An 18,376-nucleotide genomic window follows, 5' to 3' on the forward strand; every position below is an offset into this window, starting at 1 on the left:
GTTTGTGTAGTTTTAGTGGTTACAATATATCATTAGTTCAGTATAAAGACCATGACAGATAAACAAATGTATGTGTGTTTTTGTGTGATTAATTCCCAAAACTCATCCAGAAATACACATTGTCCCTGATGTCTGCATTACCCTAAAGATTACCGTTCTGAAAGTCATTATGTTTTCTTCTCAGCATCTTCCCTGTAATTATTGTGTGATAATCACATTCATTGTTCTTTGTAAGTGTAGCTAAACAGCTACACTCACTGCAATAATGAGAGAATGTGGGTAAAGAAGCTGGTTGCGTTGCTCTAAGTACATTGCCAGGGTTCTGAGAAAGCCATGTGTCGCAAAAATATTTTGTAAAATGGGAAAATTGCTCTCTGCAAATCTAGGTTCAAAGTTGTCTGTCTCTCTTGACAGGAGGATCTGTCCATGCCAATCATTGAGGAGGAGATTGACGGCCTGTCAGGACTGCTTTTCCCTTTCTATGATGCAGACACACATATGCTGTACTTAGCAGGCAAGGTACATATTCTCGATCCTGTTAAGGATTCTTACATGCTTGTACTGTAAATGTGCAAGACGTTCAAAAGTTTAGGGTCAGTAAGGTTTTTTTGAACAACCTAAGAAACGTTTCTTGAGCACCAGTTCAACATATGTGACCCTGGACCACAAACCTGTCTTAAATAGCAAGGGTATATTTAAAGCAATATATCCAAATATCCATTGTATGGGTCAAAATTATAGATTTTTCTTTTATGCCAAAAATCATTAGGATATTAAGTAACGACCGTGTTGCATGAAGATATTTTTGTGAATTTCCTACCATAAATATATCAAAACTTAATTTTTGATTAATAATATGCATTGCTAAGGACTTCATTTGGACAACTTCAAAGGCAATGAAGTCCCTCAATATTTTGATATTTTGCACCCTCAGATTTTCAAATAGTTGTATCTCGGTCAAATATTGTTCTATCCCAACAAACCATACATCAATGAAAAGCTTATTTATTCAGCTTTCAGATGATGTATAAATCTCAATTTTAAAAAATGACCCTTATGACTGGTTTTGTGGTCCATGGTCACATATTAGAATGATGTCTCAAGCATCAAGTGACACTGAAGACTGGGGTAATGGCTGCTGAAAATTGCAAAAAAAAAAAAAAAAAAAAAAAAAAAACTTTTGAAAATATATTCAAATAGAGTTTATCATGATGGTTTAAATTGTAATAATATTTCACAGTATTACTTTTAAGCCTTGATGAGCATTAAAAAAACATCTTTCAAAAGCATTAAAACCTTTTTTAAAAAATCCCAATCCCAAACTGCTGAATGGTATATTTAAAAATATATTATATATATCAGTGTTTTGTTTCAATTATATACTGAAAACACATATTGATGCACCAGTAGGGGATTATACGTTGATATAGCAGTTGCTTGAGCTTCCATCATAAATGCTCACCTTAGAAAAAACTGTAATTGCCTTTGAACTGACTAAGATGGTGTAATTGCAGGGTGATGGGAACATCCGGTACTATGAGATTACCCTGGAGAAACCCTACCTGCAGTATCTCATGGAGTTCAGGTCCCCTGCACCACAGAAAGGGCTCGGTAAAGCTGAATCCACAGCCTTCAAAGATCACACTACAGCAGCAACGTCTGTAAAATGGTGTAGGAAATTTTCCAAATTAACCCTAGAATGCAAAAAACCCAAAACAGAAACCAAAACAATCTACACAAATTGATAAAGGGGATCAAAATGGCCCATATTGGATTCAGTGGTTCTCTTCATAGAACGCCTCCTTGTTTTCTTAATTTTCAGTGCAAGGAAATCAAGAAATAATTTTTTATTTTTTTTTGTTGATAATATTCATTTATTCACTTTGACAGCATTCAAAATGTTTTTTCTGAATCTATGATCAAAATATGTAAATGATAATAGCCTTATGAGGAATATCACAGAATCCCATTTGTTTAATTAACAAAAGTAATTTAAATGTCTTTATGCAGTCTAGGGTTAAACCTGGAATTTTGTATGTATAACCTTAGCACTTTTATTTTCTCAGTAGGTTCTCTCTTTTAATAAACCAACTTTGTGTTGTGTTATGGTCTCTTCAATATCAAGAAAAAACCAAGAATAAGCATGCCAATAACCAGTGCCAACTTCTCATACATTCCTCTCTCATGTGTGTATTCTGATAGGAGTGATGCCAAAGCATGGGCTGGATGTAGGGGCGTGTGAAGTCTTCAGGTTTTATAAATTGGTGACTCTAAAGGGCCTGATTGAGCCAATCTCTATGATTGTACCTAGAAGGGTGAGCATAAGCACCAAGCTATTAGTTCGCAGTCCACGGTTCCCAGTTAAATGAATCATTGAGAGTTACACTGAAGGATGAAAGAAATTTGTGGTAGACATATCCCTTGTGTGAGGTCTATAGTTGAGTATCCTGCCAAAATGTCTCTTTTTAAGCAAGCAGTCTGACAGGATGAAGGAATCCATCACCTCTCTGTTGCTGGTGTAACCGCCGCCTCAGTGAGATGAGAGTAGTGAGCCATGTAATAATGTCCATGTGAGACCCAGCATGTCCGTTTTGTGCTCTGTACAGAATTGGTTGACCCATTATCTGAGGGCTTTAAAAACAGTGGGAGGGACAGCCTCCTATCAACACCACAATTTTAAAACACACCCCAATAAATCCAGTGGCAGTTCTGTTTCACTGCAAACTGTCCTTATACCCATCAATCCATATCTATCATTCATGATAGAGGGGGAATCAGCCTACATTTCACCCCAGGGGTTTTAAAATCAGGATGCAACAAGAGGGTGTTATAAAAATTTGGAAAGAAAAAATAAATAAATTTACAGTTGTGTTTATCAGTATGAATATAATTATGCATATTATATGCATATTATTTCTTGCAACATATCTGATATCTTTTTTTTTTTTTTTTTTTTACCACTGATGCCGTTAACTTGCCATTTTTATGGAACTATTTTTTGTAAAGCTGCTTTGAAATTATATTAATTATGCAAAGTGTTATACAAATAAATTTAAATAAAAATGTTTCTAGTATTTGGTGGAAAAAAATACACATTGAAGGTTTTGTTTAATATTGTAATTTAAATATGGATTAAACATATATATATATATATATATATATATATATATATATATATATATATATATTCATTTTAGTAAAATGACAAAGCAAATATATAATTAATATTGCTATAATTTAATTTGGGAAACAACAAGTACTACTTGATTTTGTTCATTTATCACATAATACATATTCTTTGTACTTTTAACTGCCTTTATAACTTAGGAAGGAGATCGTCATAGTTGGAGGTTGCAGGCATTAAATATTTTGAAAACCTCTAGTTTTACTCACACCCAAAACATTAGTAATTTTGCTTTATTTGTAGCAGAGGCCTTGGATACCTGGGATTATTTTCACTCAGATACTGAGTTACTTTTTCATCCAAAGTTTCTCACAGTACACTAATTACACATCCTGAAGGATCCCTAAGAAAACCGTGATAATAGTGCTCTTTCCACGAGCCTCTGGATTCCACGTGTTAGTTTAGACTGAACATTTACCTGCCCAGAGCCTAACACATCAACTAAATCTAATGAAAAACTTCAATCTGACTGTACAAATAACAGTAAATGAACAGTGAAGTGAAAACCCTCTTTCTTTGCAGTCGGAGACATATCAGGAGGACATTTATCCCATGACTCCTGGGACAGAACCTGCACTGTCTGCCGATGAGTGGCTCAGTGGAATCAACCGAGGTAAAGACCTGCAGTTATATTCAGAAAAAAAATATTTGAAAAGAAAGACAAAGGCTCAAATTAATCGAATTCATGTCTGTATGTACACATCTAGGTCCGGTGCTCATGTCCTTAAAAGAGGGTTACAACAGACCAAACAAGCTGGTGTTCAAGGCTCCTGTGAAGGAGAAGAAGGGCGGAGTGGTCAATGGGATTGACCTGCTAGAAAACGTGCCTCCCCGTACAGAGAATGAGGTATTACCATAATTCTGTTTAGATTTATTATGGTTGCTGAAAGGACAATTTTTTAGGTGTTTATATATGTGTGAGTAACCCTGTGTGTTTTGCTCTGTAGCTCTTGCAGATGTTCTTTAGGCAGCAGGAAGAGTTGCGGCGACTGAAGGACGAACTTACGCAGAAGGACATTAAGATTCGACAGCTTGAGCTGGAGCTCAATAACATAAGGAACAGCCCAAATATCAGCAACAACAATAACAACAACAGCAGCAGCAATGGTAGCAGCATTTGACATTGGATCTGTGCTGTGTCTATTGATTTCCTAAAATGACACACTATAAGCCCTGAGCGCTGCAGAAACACACAGGCTTCCTTTTGCCTAAAACTCCAATATCCCTCCTCTAAGACCACAGGAGAGCTAGCGCTTGTCTTTATAAAGCAGTGTTTCGCTCTGACCCCCAGTGTTGACCCCACAGCTGCTGTGTGCTAAGTCGACTTTATTGGAGTGATGACTCACTAACCCTGTGAAAACTGTCCCATCACGTGACTACCTGCAGTGGATTGATTCTCTGTGGATTGGTTTTGGTACAAGCATTATCATCTCATAATTGTAGGCTAAATTTAATTAATAGAATTATTTATTTTTTTCTTTGTGCTACTTAGCCTCGTTCTACACATCTTAATAAACTCCATATAGAGAAGAAACGTGTTTTAATCACAGTCAAACAGACATGCTTCACCCATTAAGCTGTTATCTCATGTAAACACTAGGTCTATTGCATCATTTTGATATTACCCACAGTGCCGTTTTAATGTAGAAACTCAAACACCACAGTGCAGTAATCTCACACGACAATCTAGAAGTGTTGTAATATAAGTTGGGGAATTTATAGCTTCACATAATTTAGATCCCTCTCACAACTGTGCAATGTGAAATATGTTCAAATCAGTTTATAGAGGCAATTCAAATGGGTTTTTAGGTTAAACTTAAGTGTACATATAGGAAAAAGTACACTTTGCATTAGATGAAAACATTCAAAGAGGCCACAAATTGTGAAATCCAATTATGAAACGAATTAGTAATAGATGTAGTTTTAGAGACCTACACTGTAGTTCCATAGGAAAGTAAAGTTTAAAGAGGACGTGAGAAAAAGAAAGTTCAACAAATTAAAGAATGAAAGACAGAAATTGATTCAGTAAGTTGAATGAATGGTATAGCTACTTCCATTTGAAAGACTGACTGTGATTTATAAAGCATAATGAAGCATTGTTTCTTTTTTATTTTTATTTGTCTCAAGTTTTCAGGTTTGTAGCTTGTAACCATGAATTTACTGTATCCTTTTCTGTCCTGTAACATTCAAATTATTGACCCTTTTAAACAAATTGCTTCTTAGATGGGATGCAAGCTCTTATAAATTGCATTGTATTTACCTTTGCACTTTCAATGTAAACCCTTTCAAATGTTTTATTGCAAAGAGGACAAATCCCTTGTGGGCAAACATCTTAAGCGCCACCGCCACGAAACACTAGTCACGCGCTCTCCAGTGCGCGCTGCTCTCTAAAGGTTACCCTATTAATTATGATTTAAACATTTATTTTGGAGGGAAAAACTGGACCAGCTCGTTTTTAAAGTTGAATGGCACATTTACTCGACCACCTGTTAGCTAATGTGTTCAAATGTTATCCATTTTCAAGTATATATTCAAGTTCCTAAATGAACTAGTGGTTATAAATATTCGCTCGACCAGCACGAAAAGGAAAGTGTGAACTGAGCAAGTGAGTGTATCACATTTTCCTGCTGTCGCTATTTAATGAACACAATATGAGCCTCAAGCTTTGTAAATATTTTGCTTCATAAAACAATAACACAAACTCCAGCAGCTCTTGCTTCGTTATTGCATAGTAATAGCGCGTTTTGAGTAAAAAAAAATAGTGCATTTTAGGTATTTTGACATTAGGGGGCGGTAAAGCCACAGTCTTGCTCATCTCAGCGCAAAGGCCTTCACTTGCCATGAAACAAACTACACAGCATCCTCTTAACATGTAACAACTGGCAATATTAACACTAGGCCAGGCTAAATGGGCCAAACAGTGAGGAACAGGTTGTTTCTGTAGCCAGTAGCTACATTCCGAATCGCGTGCCTTATAACTGTGCATCATTTTAGATGTTGAGGTGAAGCGGTTATTCATTTGTTCACAGCGTGAGGTGTCAGAATGTGTATGTTGTACTCAGGCCCCTTTCATTTGGTGCCAGACAAGGCGCTCACTGCCTACACAAGCACAATTAATGTAGAAATATTTCGTGCTGACAATGCCTGAAGAATTATGAGGCAAGATATTAGGCTAACCTTTGTCTTTGATTAAAATGAAGAACATTAATTGGTAATCACTACTCTGTATTTCACTATTCATTATGATTAACTGACTAACTAAATCATGTTGCACAAAAGGTAATCGCATGCGAGGTAAAAACCTCTTCCTGAGGAAGAACACTAATGTGCTGAGCTGAATTTACTTTAATGGTACATCAAAATTTAACTGTCTAGACTGAGACTAGCTTAATTTACCTTCAATCTCACATACACACGCACAAAAAACAAAAAACAAAAAAAAGGCAATCTGTTCCCACAGATCATAAGAGACACCTCAGTTACTCTGTAGGCAATGCTTTCATGCTCATGTTAACAAAGCACATGCTTATACAGAAAGTATTCATTTGAACAAAAATGCTGACTTCTATTCATGTGAAATCTTAAGTCTTCTTTTAATAAAAAGTTCAATCAGTATGATCTGACAACTGGATACAGCTCAAGTTAAAACTGCGTATGTTTTCTCTTTAAATTGGTATGATGCTTCTGAATATTTACACAATATTCAGTCATGTATCATCAAAAATAGACAAGCTATTTTCCCTGAGCTTCACAATGCAACTTCACGTCATATATTCAATTAACCCGCAATATCAGTGATGAGATGATATACACTTGTCATCTCTGCACAAGACCTCAAATACATAATCTACTGATCAAGTATGTAATCACATCTAATTACAATACGTGGATTTTCTGTGGCTGTCAGAACAGAGAACTTCAAATTATAGAGCCTCTTGCGTTTTTATTCATTTTATTACAGTTAATGGTTACAACTGAGATTATCTGTGTAAATGTCTGCCATTATCAAAGGGAATCAGAAAAAAATATATTTGGTCATTATTTACAAAGAACACGAAACCTCTGAACTATCCACACAAAAGGGAGAAGGGGTTTAGGGCTCATCTGACAAGGGCAGACATTCGGCTCTGAACATTAAAAAATAAAATAAAATAAAAATCACATTGAGAGGTTGAACTGTGCATGTCCAAGCAGACATCATGATGTATTCTTCAAGCCTAAACAGCACGTCACACGGTGGTGATGATGATGAAAACACCAAAGAAACAACATACACAAATAAAAGATGCAATAAAAAAGTGGGTTAGAAAATGTTCTTCCTTGAAATCCAGTAGTCAACTTTAAAATAGAGTCAGCCATGCACTCCTAAAAGGTTTTTGGTTGTTTTTTTTTTTTCTTTTTTAATACATAAGTCATCACCAGCATTTAGGCATCAACAGTAAAGACAAGGGAAAAATTACAAGAGCATACTGGTCTTTTTTTTTTCCAACAATAATAAATTTCCACACCGTGTTGTCAGCCATTTGAAGAGCTTTTGGAGAAAATGAAGGGAATCAAACTGAAAGTACAAACCAAACCAAAAGAAAACAACAACAACATCAACAACAAAAAAGCTAAAAACAAAATATTTAAACTGTGTCCTCGTTTATACTAACCCACCCCCTACCATCTGAATACCTCCCCAAACCATCGCAGAGTGACAACAGGACAGATATACAGGGGTTAAACGGTCAGATCACGATTGGGGGGAGTGTATGTTCAGTCATCATCTTCCTCCCCTTCCTCATCCAGCTCTCTTTTCCTCTTCTGACCCCGCTCCTCCTCTGTAAACACAACACAGGAGGACCAGAAGTTAGGTTTACTCTTACTCTCTCTCACACTGCTTACCAGCATTCAATTCACGGGTGATACAAACGCTGCTTCTATTCACTTACCAAAGTCTTCCTCATCATCTACCTCGCCATCGTTTAACTCTTCCTCCTCCTCTTCCTAAAAGCGTGCGAAAAAGGCACAAATTGACACCATGTATGTGTATTTGTAAATAAAAAAGGAACCATCATTATATTCCGGCATTAACCTCTCCGCTGATGTCTTCTTCTTCCTCCTCTTCTCCCTCTTCCTCATCCTCCTCCTCTCCCTCTTCTTCGTCCTCGTCTCCTGGAGCTGCATCTTCATCATACTCCTCCTCTTCTCCCTCTGCAAACAAAATTAGGTAAATGAAAAAATAAATTCCTTAATCTCGGTTTAAAAACTGATACATCCTGAAGCACGGTGTCAGTCAGACTCTTCACAAACATACCATCTTCATCATCCTCGTCGTCGTCTAGGCCTTCGACGTAAGCTTCGGCGTCAGAGTCGGGGGCTTCTTTATCCTCTTTGTCATAGCCGTCCAGATACGTCAACTGAGGGAGCAGCTTGAAGACGTTTTCTCTGTAGTCATTCAGGTTTGTCACCTCGCAGTTGAACAAGTCTAAACTTTTGAGACTTTCCAATTTTTTCTGTTGGGGATGCCATTTAAAATCCAAGTAATAATAATAATAATAATAATAATAATAATAATATATTGGCATTGTTTTTGTCATTTCAAGCCATTTAAAATCCAAGTCAACTTTTTTCGTGCCAAGCAACAACAGAATTATTTAGATGTGTTATTCACGAATGTTAATAATAACAGTACTTTAAAGTCTCTCAACAGTGTTATCATTGTGTGTGTATGCATGCATATATATATAATTAATTAATTAAAAATATTTCATCAGTAAGTTTATAAACTCCACTTGTTTACAACTCCTATGATACTATGAACGCATCTTACCAGGGGTTCGATGGTGCTGAGGTCTTTAATTTTGTTGCCGCTGAGGTTGAGATGGGTGAGGTTGGGACACTTCTCTGCCAGTACCTCCAGACCCCCTGAGATTCTGTTATCGCTGAGCTCAAGCTGTGGAAAACACGATTCAGTGCCATATTAATAAGACTGGCAAAGACTTCACACAATCCAAAAAATTGTTCATGAAAGCACCTATTACCTTTTTGAGTTTGTTTAGCTTCGGCAAATTGGCGACTGATGTTAAGCCTACGTTGATTGTGCTTAAAAATTCCAGTTCCTCAAACTCATCAGTGAGGCCCTCAATTTTGCCCTCATTTGACCGACAGTTGTCCAGCACGAGCTCTTTCACCTGTTAAAAGGCACATGAGATGAAATGTCATAATTAATGAATACAGCATCTGTTAGAGTCTCCACCTGAGAGGTTTAAATTCAGTCACTTTTGCAGCATGCCAAGAGCACCGTGTGTTTACTTCTACCATGTTGACCCACCAAAACAGCAAAAAAAAAAAAAAATTGTAATAAAATCTTTATCTCTATAGATCACACCGTTATCAGCAATACTGAAAAAAAATAAATAAAGACAGATTCTATTCTTTACAAAATATGAATGTATTAATCAGGTTAGAATGAGGGGGGAGATAGCAGATAAACACGCCGCCGCGACCGAATCGGGCGCCATTCAGTTGTGAAGTTTACTTCAGCATGCGGTCTACAGTAGCAGAGAGGGGTGCATGTTTCGGTGCTTTGACAAAATCTCACATTTGACTGCCTATCCAACAAAATGGCTGACTCCGCAACAAGCGGCGTACACTGTTTTCCTGTGGGCAGAGCATTTTTACTATAGTGCGTGCTCGAACAGCAAAGTGAAGACGCGTAAACGATAGCCTGGGTGTTACACAAATGCATTACATTGTCTTGGAAGAGCAGAGACACGAGGACGGACCCAAGAATTCACGAGTAGGAGGGGCAGAGAGGCGCATGATAGTGCAACGGAGTCGCGCTTTAAGCGAAAGGTATTGACTTTCACGGAATAAAAAAAATGAAATTTCCGGCTTCGTACACGCTCGACTTTCTATATTCAACGATTCTTGTCGGTTCGAGGAACAGAGACGACGGCAACGGTTCTCTGCTCGATTAAATACCGTGCGTCTTTGTTGCTGGTTAAAATGGCGGCTTGTCCTAGATCTTGCAACTAGAGCAGCGCAGCTTCAAGTTGCGTAGCGCTCACACAGGCGCGCGGTCTGTGTCCATAACAAGCAGAGCCACACGGCTGGAACCCTCTCTCTTTATCCTGCCAGTGGAGACGCACAGAGGCGCTCAGAACACGGTTATGACATTTTAATTACGAGGTCTATTACAGCGTATTTAGGTATGCGTACAAGGGCAATAACAGAGACCTTGATAACGTTGCACTGAATTGATCAGAGACGGGGGATGTGGGAATTGATATCTAGTAAGAAAAACACGGGGGGGGCATGTAAGAACGAGATCTGGTCTTTACATTCTGGCAACGTCGTCGACATATAACGCCGTTTTAAATAGGTTTGGGCACCTTTACGCAACTGGATATGCTGTGACACGATTCCTTTCTATACCGCGACCGAACAACAAATGCGCTCGTTTCCCATCCAGATCAAATAGGCTACTGTAAGTAACGTGCTAGAAACCCTCGAAGAAGATCCCGCCTCAGTATTTACACAACTTTTCTTGTTGAAGGCTTTCGATTTAGACTCGAGTGCCTCGATAAAAGCCTTTTGCGGGAGAGATGCCACGAAATGTATTTGAGCGATCGGGTTATCTGTCAAATCGCCTGCACGGCAATCCACAAAAAAATGCGTCCCACAACAAGTTAGCGAACTGGCCGACGACCACCGTGACTGGCGAGCGTGAATGTTGAACTGAAAATGGATGTGCGAAAGTGTGAGAGAGGCACGAACTGACTTTCGCAGCACTGAGGATGCAAAGGAAAAGGGCGCGTTCAGGGGCTACAAAGTTACAAATATGGCTTCTCACGCCGCTTCCCTTGTTTATACACTGAATGCATGGAGCTCTTGCAGTTTCCGACCACAGCATCATCAAAGGGTCTCGCGAAAGTTGGGAAAAAATAACCAGTAAACCTGCTGAACTTATGGGCCACACTGAGATAACAATATCCGAGGCTCTTGGCTTGTAACAAAGTCGCCGCAAACTTTTCATTCAAGACATCAAGTTGACGCGTGCACATCTAGCGTTGTCCATCCAAGCAGAACTACACTAACCAAACAGTTTTATTAAAATCGTATCACTCAGAAATAAATGAAGATGCTTACGTCTGACGGCGTCCTGTTCCGCAACTCCAGGTGAATTCTCTTTTTCATATCCATCTTACTGAACTCTGAATGAGTGTTTTAAACCAAAGAGCGCAGTTAGACTTGGAGTCTTTGCTGCACATTCAGCTATAGCCTCTTAACAAACTAGCTATTGCGAGTCTCACAAACATGATGCCCCAGTGGGTGGGAGTTGGGTGTGGGATTGTCGTCACCGGCGACCAATCAGAAGCGCGGAATGGAATGTGAAAACACTCAGAGCTGCACTGACGACCAATCAGCGGTCGATCACAAACTGGGTGGGGTTACAGTAACTGTTAGGTTGATCCAGCGAATCTGTTTTAGGGTGACATCTATGCGATAAAATCAACCGAACAGTCGAAGGCGCAGAGACTAAACAGGGGTATGCTAGTTATTTTAGTTTAGAGTGGGTTTATCCCCACTTAGACGAGGTTATAGGAGTTACAGGAATACAAAGACGGTTTGAAATAAACTGACGCGTGTTGGTTACATTACAGTGCCAGCGCTCGTGGAAGTGAGGGCTGTGCACCTATTAAATATTTTGTCAAACTACTGCTTTTTGTTTTGAAGCATATAGTTTCCTGACAGGTAAGTACCGTCACTTTGGACTGATGGATGGTAAGACCGTCAGGAAAACACGACCCCTCCCCCTTTTGGAGGGAATGCACGGCGGCGACCACCGAGAAGATCTGCGCTAAAACCTTTATTACTTTTATAGTTTACGCAGTGAACGCTGGGGAGTTTTCACACTGCTTGTCACAATAAAGGGGATTTTTTTAAAGCCCTGTTAATATAAACGCTGATATGTAAATAGTAGCCTATAATGGTTTAATTAGACAGACCAAGCATAATATTTCAACACGAACCAGGGAATGGTTGCATAAGACGCACTACTAGACAGAACATACGAAAGCACGCTTTCTATAAGGCGAAAAGTGGTCTTGACGTAGATACATACATACATCGACTTAGTTTAATTATTAAAAACGAGCCCCGCTATGGCAGAACCCATAAGTTACCAGTAGCCACTGGTCTTATTAAAACAAGTTTGTCACATGCACTTGACTGCCACATCGCACACTCCAACCACGGGCCCACGCTTTTTCCTACAGTTCAAACCAGCCAATCGTATTTCAGGGGGAGCATTCACTTCCGCTTCTCGCTTTGACTATTGTTGGTATTGAGGGGAAAATAACAAGGTCACCTGACTGTGCCCGGCGCCATCTTTACTCGCAAAATACAACACATTCAAATCATTATAATACCATTTATTGACTCTTAAAACGAACAAAAAGCAATAGACTTTACCTATATTTGATGTCATGTCTGTGTGTCGCTCCGCTACCGCTTAGAAAAAACTGTAGAGCAACTGCTTGGCGCATGATTGTTTTCACAAGTGCACCGGCTGGGTTGTTTGTTGAGAGAGCGCATTTCACTGGCGACTCTGTCGTTTTACAACGTTATTTCGAAATCACTTCACACCAGGACATTTTGCCCTTGAAGAAAACAGGAAAAAAATCTTCTTCTCTCGATCTGGCCACTGACTCCAACCCGCGCAAGCGGGCAGTTCTCAAGCCCTTTTGATTGTACTTGCGCATTAGTTGAGACCATTTTTCCTCTGGGTGTGTCTCACTCGTTGTCTGAACGCCCTTGCTAGCAGTACTGCATCAACTGTGTGTGTGTGTGTGTGTGTGTGTGGATTGCATTGCAGAGTGCGTGTACGATGTGCGCAGAGCCAAATCGTATTCGCACGCTTTGTGGCACACACACGCACACAGTCGCTCCTTTTCACACCACCGACGGCTAACTTTTGTGCGTGAAAGGCGAGGAACGTCATCAGGACAAAACGTAGAAAATGAGCGAACGTACACCAACATGTTTGCTCATGCCAGTCAGAAATCATACTTTATCGTTTTCACAGTGACAATGGAGAGCGCGTGCATCATGTGACTCCACCGAGCAGGGTTAGATATTTGAATACAATGCATTTGGAAAAACGCGGGGTTATTTCAAGAGGACAGATGGATTGATGAGCATTTGCACCATCTGCTATAATGCTAAAAGAGTGACGCAAGGATCAGCTCGTGACGTGTTTAATCATCAACCTTGACAATTCATGTCAGTGTCACTTTAAAACAATGCTTTTCTTGGTTTATTACCATATTCGTTACACGAGATCAGTCATTTTGTGAGGCAGTTTCAGGGGCGTTCCCTGTGTTTTACAAAACTGGAGTAGCATGTGTCAGGTTTTATTTGTCACAACAGCACTGTACATGCAAAAATGAAATTAAAATGTGAAGACAACAGTGCAATCAATAGGACAGAACCTCTGTTTTTGAGTCATAGTGTCATGTGTATGAGTAATCACTTACTCTTGAGTAATGCATACTTCATGACATAAAAAGCAAGTTCAATCAAATTATTTACTCCTTGTCCAGAAATGAGTCATAGCTAGACTTCTCTAGCTGTATGCCACACCGAATATTTCTTTAAACGAAAGGAATCACCAGACCACTAAAGTTAAACAAATCTCTCTAAAATACACCTTATTTTGATTCACACCACTGCAAATAATGCAATTTATTAAAAAATGACTATCATGCATTTCTCACTTAACTGCACTACATCTGAATATCTACAGTGCTTGGTTTGACTAATGTTTCAGGGCGTTTCTGAACTGACCTGGACTGTAATAAAGAAACTTCAGTTACGATCTGACTAGTTTTCTAAATGACATCCTAACTGAAAATATTTCTGTAGTAATGCCCCTGAACATTTATTTCAACTGTGTTAGCACTGCTTTCACAATCGGTGAAAGACTTCCTGCATAATTTCTCTAGCCTGCTACCTGCTAAATCCCGCTTATGCTGTCTGTGCATTTTTAATGGTTTGCTCTTTGTTAAGAAAGCATTGGATACGAGCATACATTTAAATGGAAAGATTTGGGGAGTATTCAGTACAGAGCAAATGTATGATTCCAGGGGCTGTTTAAGCATACGTTAGGAGAAGCTGCTTTTTGTTCAAACTGGAGATGCTTTATGATTTGAAGCATCTCCTGGATGGAGGGTTTTGACAGTAATCTTGTCTCCACACTTTATCCCTTTTGGGTCATGCAGGGCATTGATAGAGGCCAGTGCTGTGACAATGCATGCACAATTGACTGGTTGTGAAACATTTGCATGGAGAACATCTTGTTTTACCCTCTGTGAAGGTGGTCTCATGATGCAGTTATGACACTGGCCTTTAGAAACTTGATTGTCTCAACAATATTTCCATGTATCAATTATAAGTTAATGGAATATGTTGAGATATGCATTTGCATAAATACATCTAACAGCTGTTCTTTAGATACAGATGTTACAACACAAGGCTGCCAATCTGACCTGTTTTATCTGACTTATTAGATATTTGAATTGTGCTGTTAATGGCTCACTTTCATAATTTAAGGTCCACTAAACACAGTTATTAAAAACAATATATGGGTGAAAGACAGTGACCTAAATGCTGACCCATGTGTTAGGCTGTATAACTTATCTTTGTCAACATGTGTAAAGGCTGCATTCTCTTGAAACACCACTAGATGACAGCCTTTCATAGGCTGAAAACTATGCCACATTAGATTATGATTTCTGTTTTTAATTTTTTTTTAATTTTTTTATCCTAATTCATGTTTTTATAACCTTTTTTCGTTCAACTACAAAAATGTATAGATGCCACAAAGAAACTTGTTCAGCACTATTATTAGGACTATTATGAGGATTAATCTGAAAAGGATTGTGTGTTTGGGTCTGAGCAAATGGAGCACATCCTTCAGTGACCAATTGATTATAACCTTTCACTAATAATACGCTTTAAGGTTTGCTTTTTTTTCATAAAATAATAATAATACAAACAAACAAACAGAAACTTCTGTTTCTCAGTATGCACATCGATGGCATATTGCTGCCATCTTCTGGTTTGTTAGTGAAATACAACAGCCCGACACAATCTCCTGAACAGTTTCACCATCTTTTTTTTTACTCTCTGCCGTTAACTGTTTGAGTTTATGAAACCTAAATATCCACTTGATATGACCGTGCTCGTATAGAGTCCTGTAAAGTGTAATTTTAATTTTCCCATTTTTATAGCACAGGCCCGAATGTCGAACTTTTTTAGCACACAAATGTACAGTCATTGACATGATGGCAGATTTGCTGTTACATTATACATACAGCTAAGTACGACCTCCAACCTTATAAATAAACCTTTTTCTATTGACTACATGTGTACTTTATTGAGTCCATAGTTGCAGTAAAATATTTTGACCACACGATGGCAGTCTAAGAAAACAAGTTAACAGTCTTTAGGAAAAGTGAATATTGCTGGTGAGGCCTGTATTCGGAGCTCATCGCTAAATAGTCCCAGAGAAATCTACTGAAAGAAAATGAGAAACATTACAATCACTTTGTCCATTAGGATACAAAACACTTGAACAAATGATTTATTTCTTATTAACTTAAATCAGAGGCTATGTGTATGTATGTACACAAAAGCTGTCACCGAGGTGGTACCCTTTCAAAAGGAACTAATATGTACCATTTAGGTACTGATATGTGTTTTTTTTTAAGAGCAATATGTACCTTTAAGATACAAATGTGAATGAAAATGATGCAAAGGTGTACCTTTTGTAAAGGTACTGCCCCATTGACAGCTTTTGTAAATTATTATTTTTTTTTTTTCTGAGAGTGTATTAAATTAGATAAGAATACAAATACATTTGCATTGTACCAACAGAGGGGTGTATAGGCCTACTGCTAATCATCTTAAAATCTGCATCTTTTTGGACTGCATTGAACAAACACTCTCTGATGTCAACATCAAGATGGAGTGATGGCCAAAAGGGGGTGGTTTTGGAGGGTGGGGTATTTGTCAGATGAAACAAACTGAAATAAACCCCTGCATTCATTATTCATGTTAATTGACTCTAGGATCAGATCTAAGACGGAGATTGTAATTTGATAGCCACTTAGAGGGTATGGATATCCTGCTCTACAAAAGCATTCAAGACCATGTGGCTGATTCAAATTATGCCATCTCATAGTAACATTACAAGCAGCTGAGACAGTTTCATGCTTTTAAAAGGGCCGTGATTTAGATTTTAGAAACTGTTATGGATGCACAACCTCTATGCAACCAAGGGTTGAAATCTTCATTACTCAAAACTGTTAAGTAGTGCTCTATATTCTACCTGCGACGGGGGAAAAAAAAAATCTTCTTTTGTGCTTCATGAAACAAATATCACCATACGGCTTTATAATGACAAGAGGATGAGTAAATAATGACAGAATTTAACACCACATGCTCAGAGAACAAACATAACAGCGTTTGTAAATAGATGCAGTGAAATGATTCAGAAACTTTCCATGATTCACTCATATGGGCGACATGAACATGCCCACATCTTTTTTTTTTCTTTTTTTTTTGTCTTGAGCACAGATAATAAGACAAATTTTTCTTATTATATGTTTTTTTTTGTATCACATTAATTTCTATAATGTATTATTGTGTTTATGTTCTGCACAATTGAAAAAAAAGAACAGATGGCCATAATAAAGTGCTCGAATGAGAGGAAAGTGCAAGATATGTAAAAAGAAAGTGTGCCTGTAGGGTTATGTTCTGTGTCATTAACAATGTAGCTCTCAGCTCTCGTCTCAAACATTCATGAAGATTCTGTCCAACAGGATCATGAGATGTTGTTTGTCTTCAACTGTTCTGTCTTCCTCCCCCACAAAATCTGAAATGCCACCTCTTGCTTTCTCTTTATAAATGTTCAGTTTCAGTTTTAATGTGTTTTATTGGCATGACATAATTGCACATTTGTAATGCCAAAGTTTTTGCAGCTTACAAAGTGGCATAGAAAACAAAAGAACAAGAATGGTGCAAAACAATGTAAGTTGGGGAAACTAGCAAAAGACAAAATGTACTTGTTAATTAAAAAAATATATATATTAAAAATGAATAATATTAGACAAAAGAAGTTGAGCAATAAAGGCAAAGAGAATGCAGTAATAAGGAAGAAAAAGAAATTAATAGGGATGAGCAATCGCCCAATAATGAGCAAAAGAAACCCTCTCACACTCCTTCTTTGCCTTCCTGTTTTTTGCTTATTATTTTCTTGATGTCCTCAATCCATATATGAAATACACACCATATGCAATGAGTTTACGTTGTATATTCCTTATTCTAAAACAATATAAAGTTTTCTGCTCCTTGTTAAGCGCTCAAGATTTGAACTGTATCCACTTTCCAATCCCTCAGAGTCACTTGTCCAAACCACTAGTGATCTATTAGTGAGTGTTGTCATTCATCTGCTGGAGAGAGACTGGAGGAGAGAGCTGTGACGGCTCTCTGTGTCTAATAACCATATAAGACTGATCTACACAACTGCTCTTTCACTCTGTTTGCTTGCACATCATTTTGTAGGATTCCCTAGTGTCTTGTGTCTTCTAACACTGCTGTGGTGCATTAGACCTACTTTTTGTCTGTGTGTACTTAACAGACAGATAATAAATCAAACAATACATATACAGGGTAAGATGGGGGAAGTTGCCTAACTTAAGAACTACTCACCCCCACCTGGGGCAAGAAGTCCACCGTCCACTGTTACGAAATGTATAAATAACTTTTTATTTATTGTTTTTTAATGTTATTAAAATACTGAATCAACTATTCTATTTCAAATTGTATTTTGACAATTTATTTGAATAATTGAATAAACAATGACAGGCAAAGCAGAGGTAGATTTATTCTTTGTATTTTAAATGTATTTTTTATATGTATAATGTTATGAGATCCACTTATATAAGACTTTTATTCAGACATATTTACTCACCCATATTTTAATTGAATATGTGTCAAAATAGCAATGCTATGAGTGCAAATTGAATTCTTTCACTCAATTAGCCAGCAAGTTTTAATGAAAATCGAAGATGTCTGAAATGTACAATAATACCAATATGACATTCAGGGCCTTCTGTGCCAATTCCAGAGGTATCTTAC

At 38.0% G+C, this 18,376-nt stretch overlaps 2 protein-coding genes across 4 annotated transcripts in view; one reads left to right on the forward strand and one right to left on the reverse strand.

Moving 5' to 3' along the window:
- Positions 1-5,885, forward strand: part of LOC109063076 (coronin-2B-like) — a 40,782-nt gene extending 34,897 nt beyond the window's left edge. For all 3 annotated transcript variants that reach the window (XM_042727723.1, XM_042727721.1, XM_042727722.1), the window contains exons 7-12: positions 415-519; positions 1,515-1,611; positions 2,203-2,315; positions 3,707-3,797; positions 3,892-4,031; positions 4,132-5,885. In XM_042727723.1, coding sequence (XP_042583657.1) covers positions 415-519; positions 1,515-1,611; positions 2,203-2,315; positions 3,707-3,797; positions 3,892-4,031; positions 4,132-4,305 — 720 coding nt within the window. In that variant the 3' untranslated portion in view covers positions 4,306-5,885. The remainder of the gene's footprint in view (positions 1-414; positions 520-1,514; positions 1,612-2,202; positions 2,316-3,706; positions 3,798-3,891; positions 4,032-4,131) is intronic.
- Positions 5,886-7,119: 1,234 nt separating this feature from the next.
- Positions 7,120-11,480, reverse strand: LOC109063054 (acidic leucine-rich nuclear phosphoprotein 32 family member A). The gene is made up of 7 exons (XM_042727724.1): positions 11,321-11,480; positions 9,211-9,360; positions 9,000-9,122; positions 8,484-8,682; positions 8,262-8,380; positions 8,119-8,173; positions 7,120-8,007 (listed from the first exon to the last, which is right to left on the reverse strand). The coding sequence occupies exons 1-7, from the start codon at positions 11,372-11,374 to the stop codon at positions 7,943-7,945; spliced, it is 765 nt and encodes a 254-aa protein (XP_042583658.1). The 5' UTR covers positions 11,375-11,480; the 3' UTR covers positions 7,120-7,942.
- Between the last annotated feature and the right edge of the window lie 6,896 nt (positions 11,481-18,376).

This window comes from Cyprinus carpio, chromosome B7 (assembly GCF_018340385.1).
Source record: "Cyprinus carpio isolate SPL01 chromosome B7, ASM1834038v1, whole genome shotgun sequence".
Taxonomy (NCBI): Eukaryota; Metazoa; Chordata; class Actinopteri; order Cypriniformes; family Cyprinidae; genus Cyprinus; species Cyprinus carpio.

What these genes read in the sequence shown, in the direction of transcription:
- LOC109063054 (XM_042727724.1), bottom strand. Translation starts at nt 11,374, where the DNA reads ATGGATATGAAAAAGAGAATTCACCTGGAGTTGCGGAACAGGACGCCG. An exon ending in CGACGAGGATGATGAAGATG is followed by an intron (nt 8,381 to 8,483) that starts GTATGTTTGTGA and finishes TTTTGTTTGCAG; the next exon opens with AGGGAGAAGAGGAGGAGTAT. An exon ending in AGATGATGAGGAAGACTTTG is followed by an intron (nt 8,008 to 8,118) that starts GTAAGTGAATAG and finishes TTGTGTTTACAG; the next exon opens with AGGAGGAGCGGGGTCAGAAG.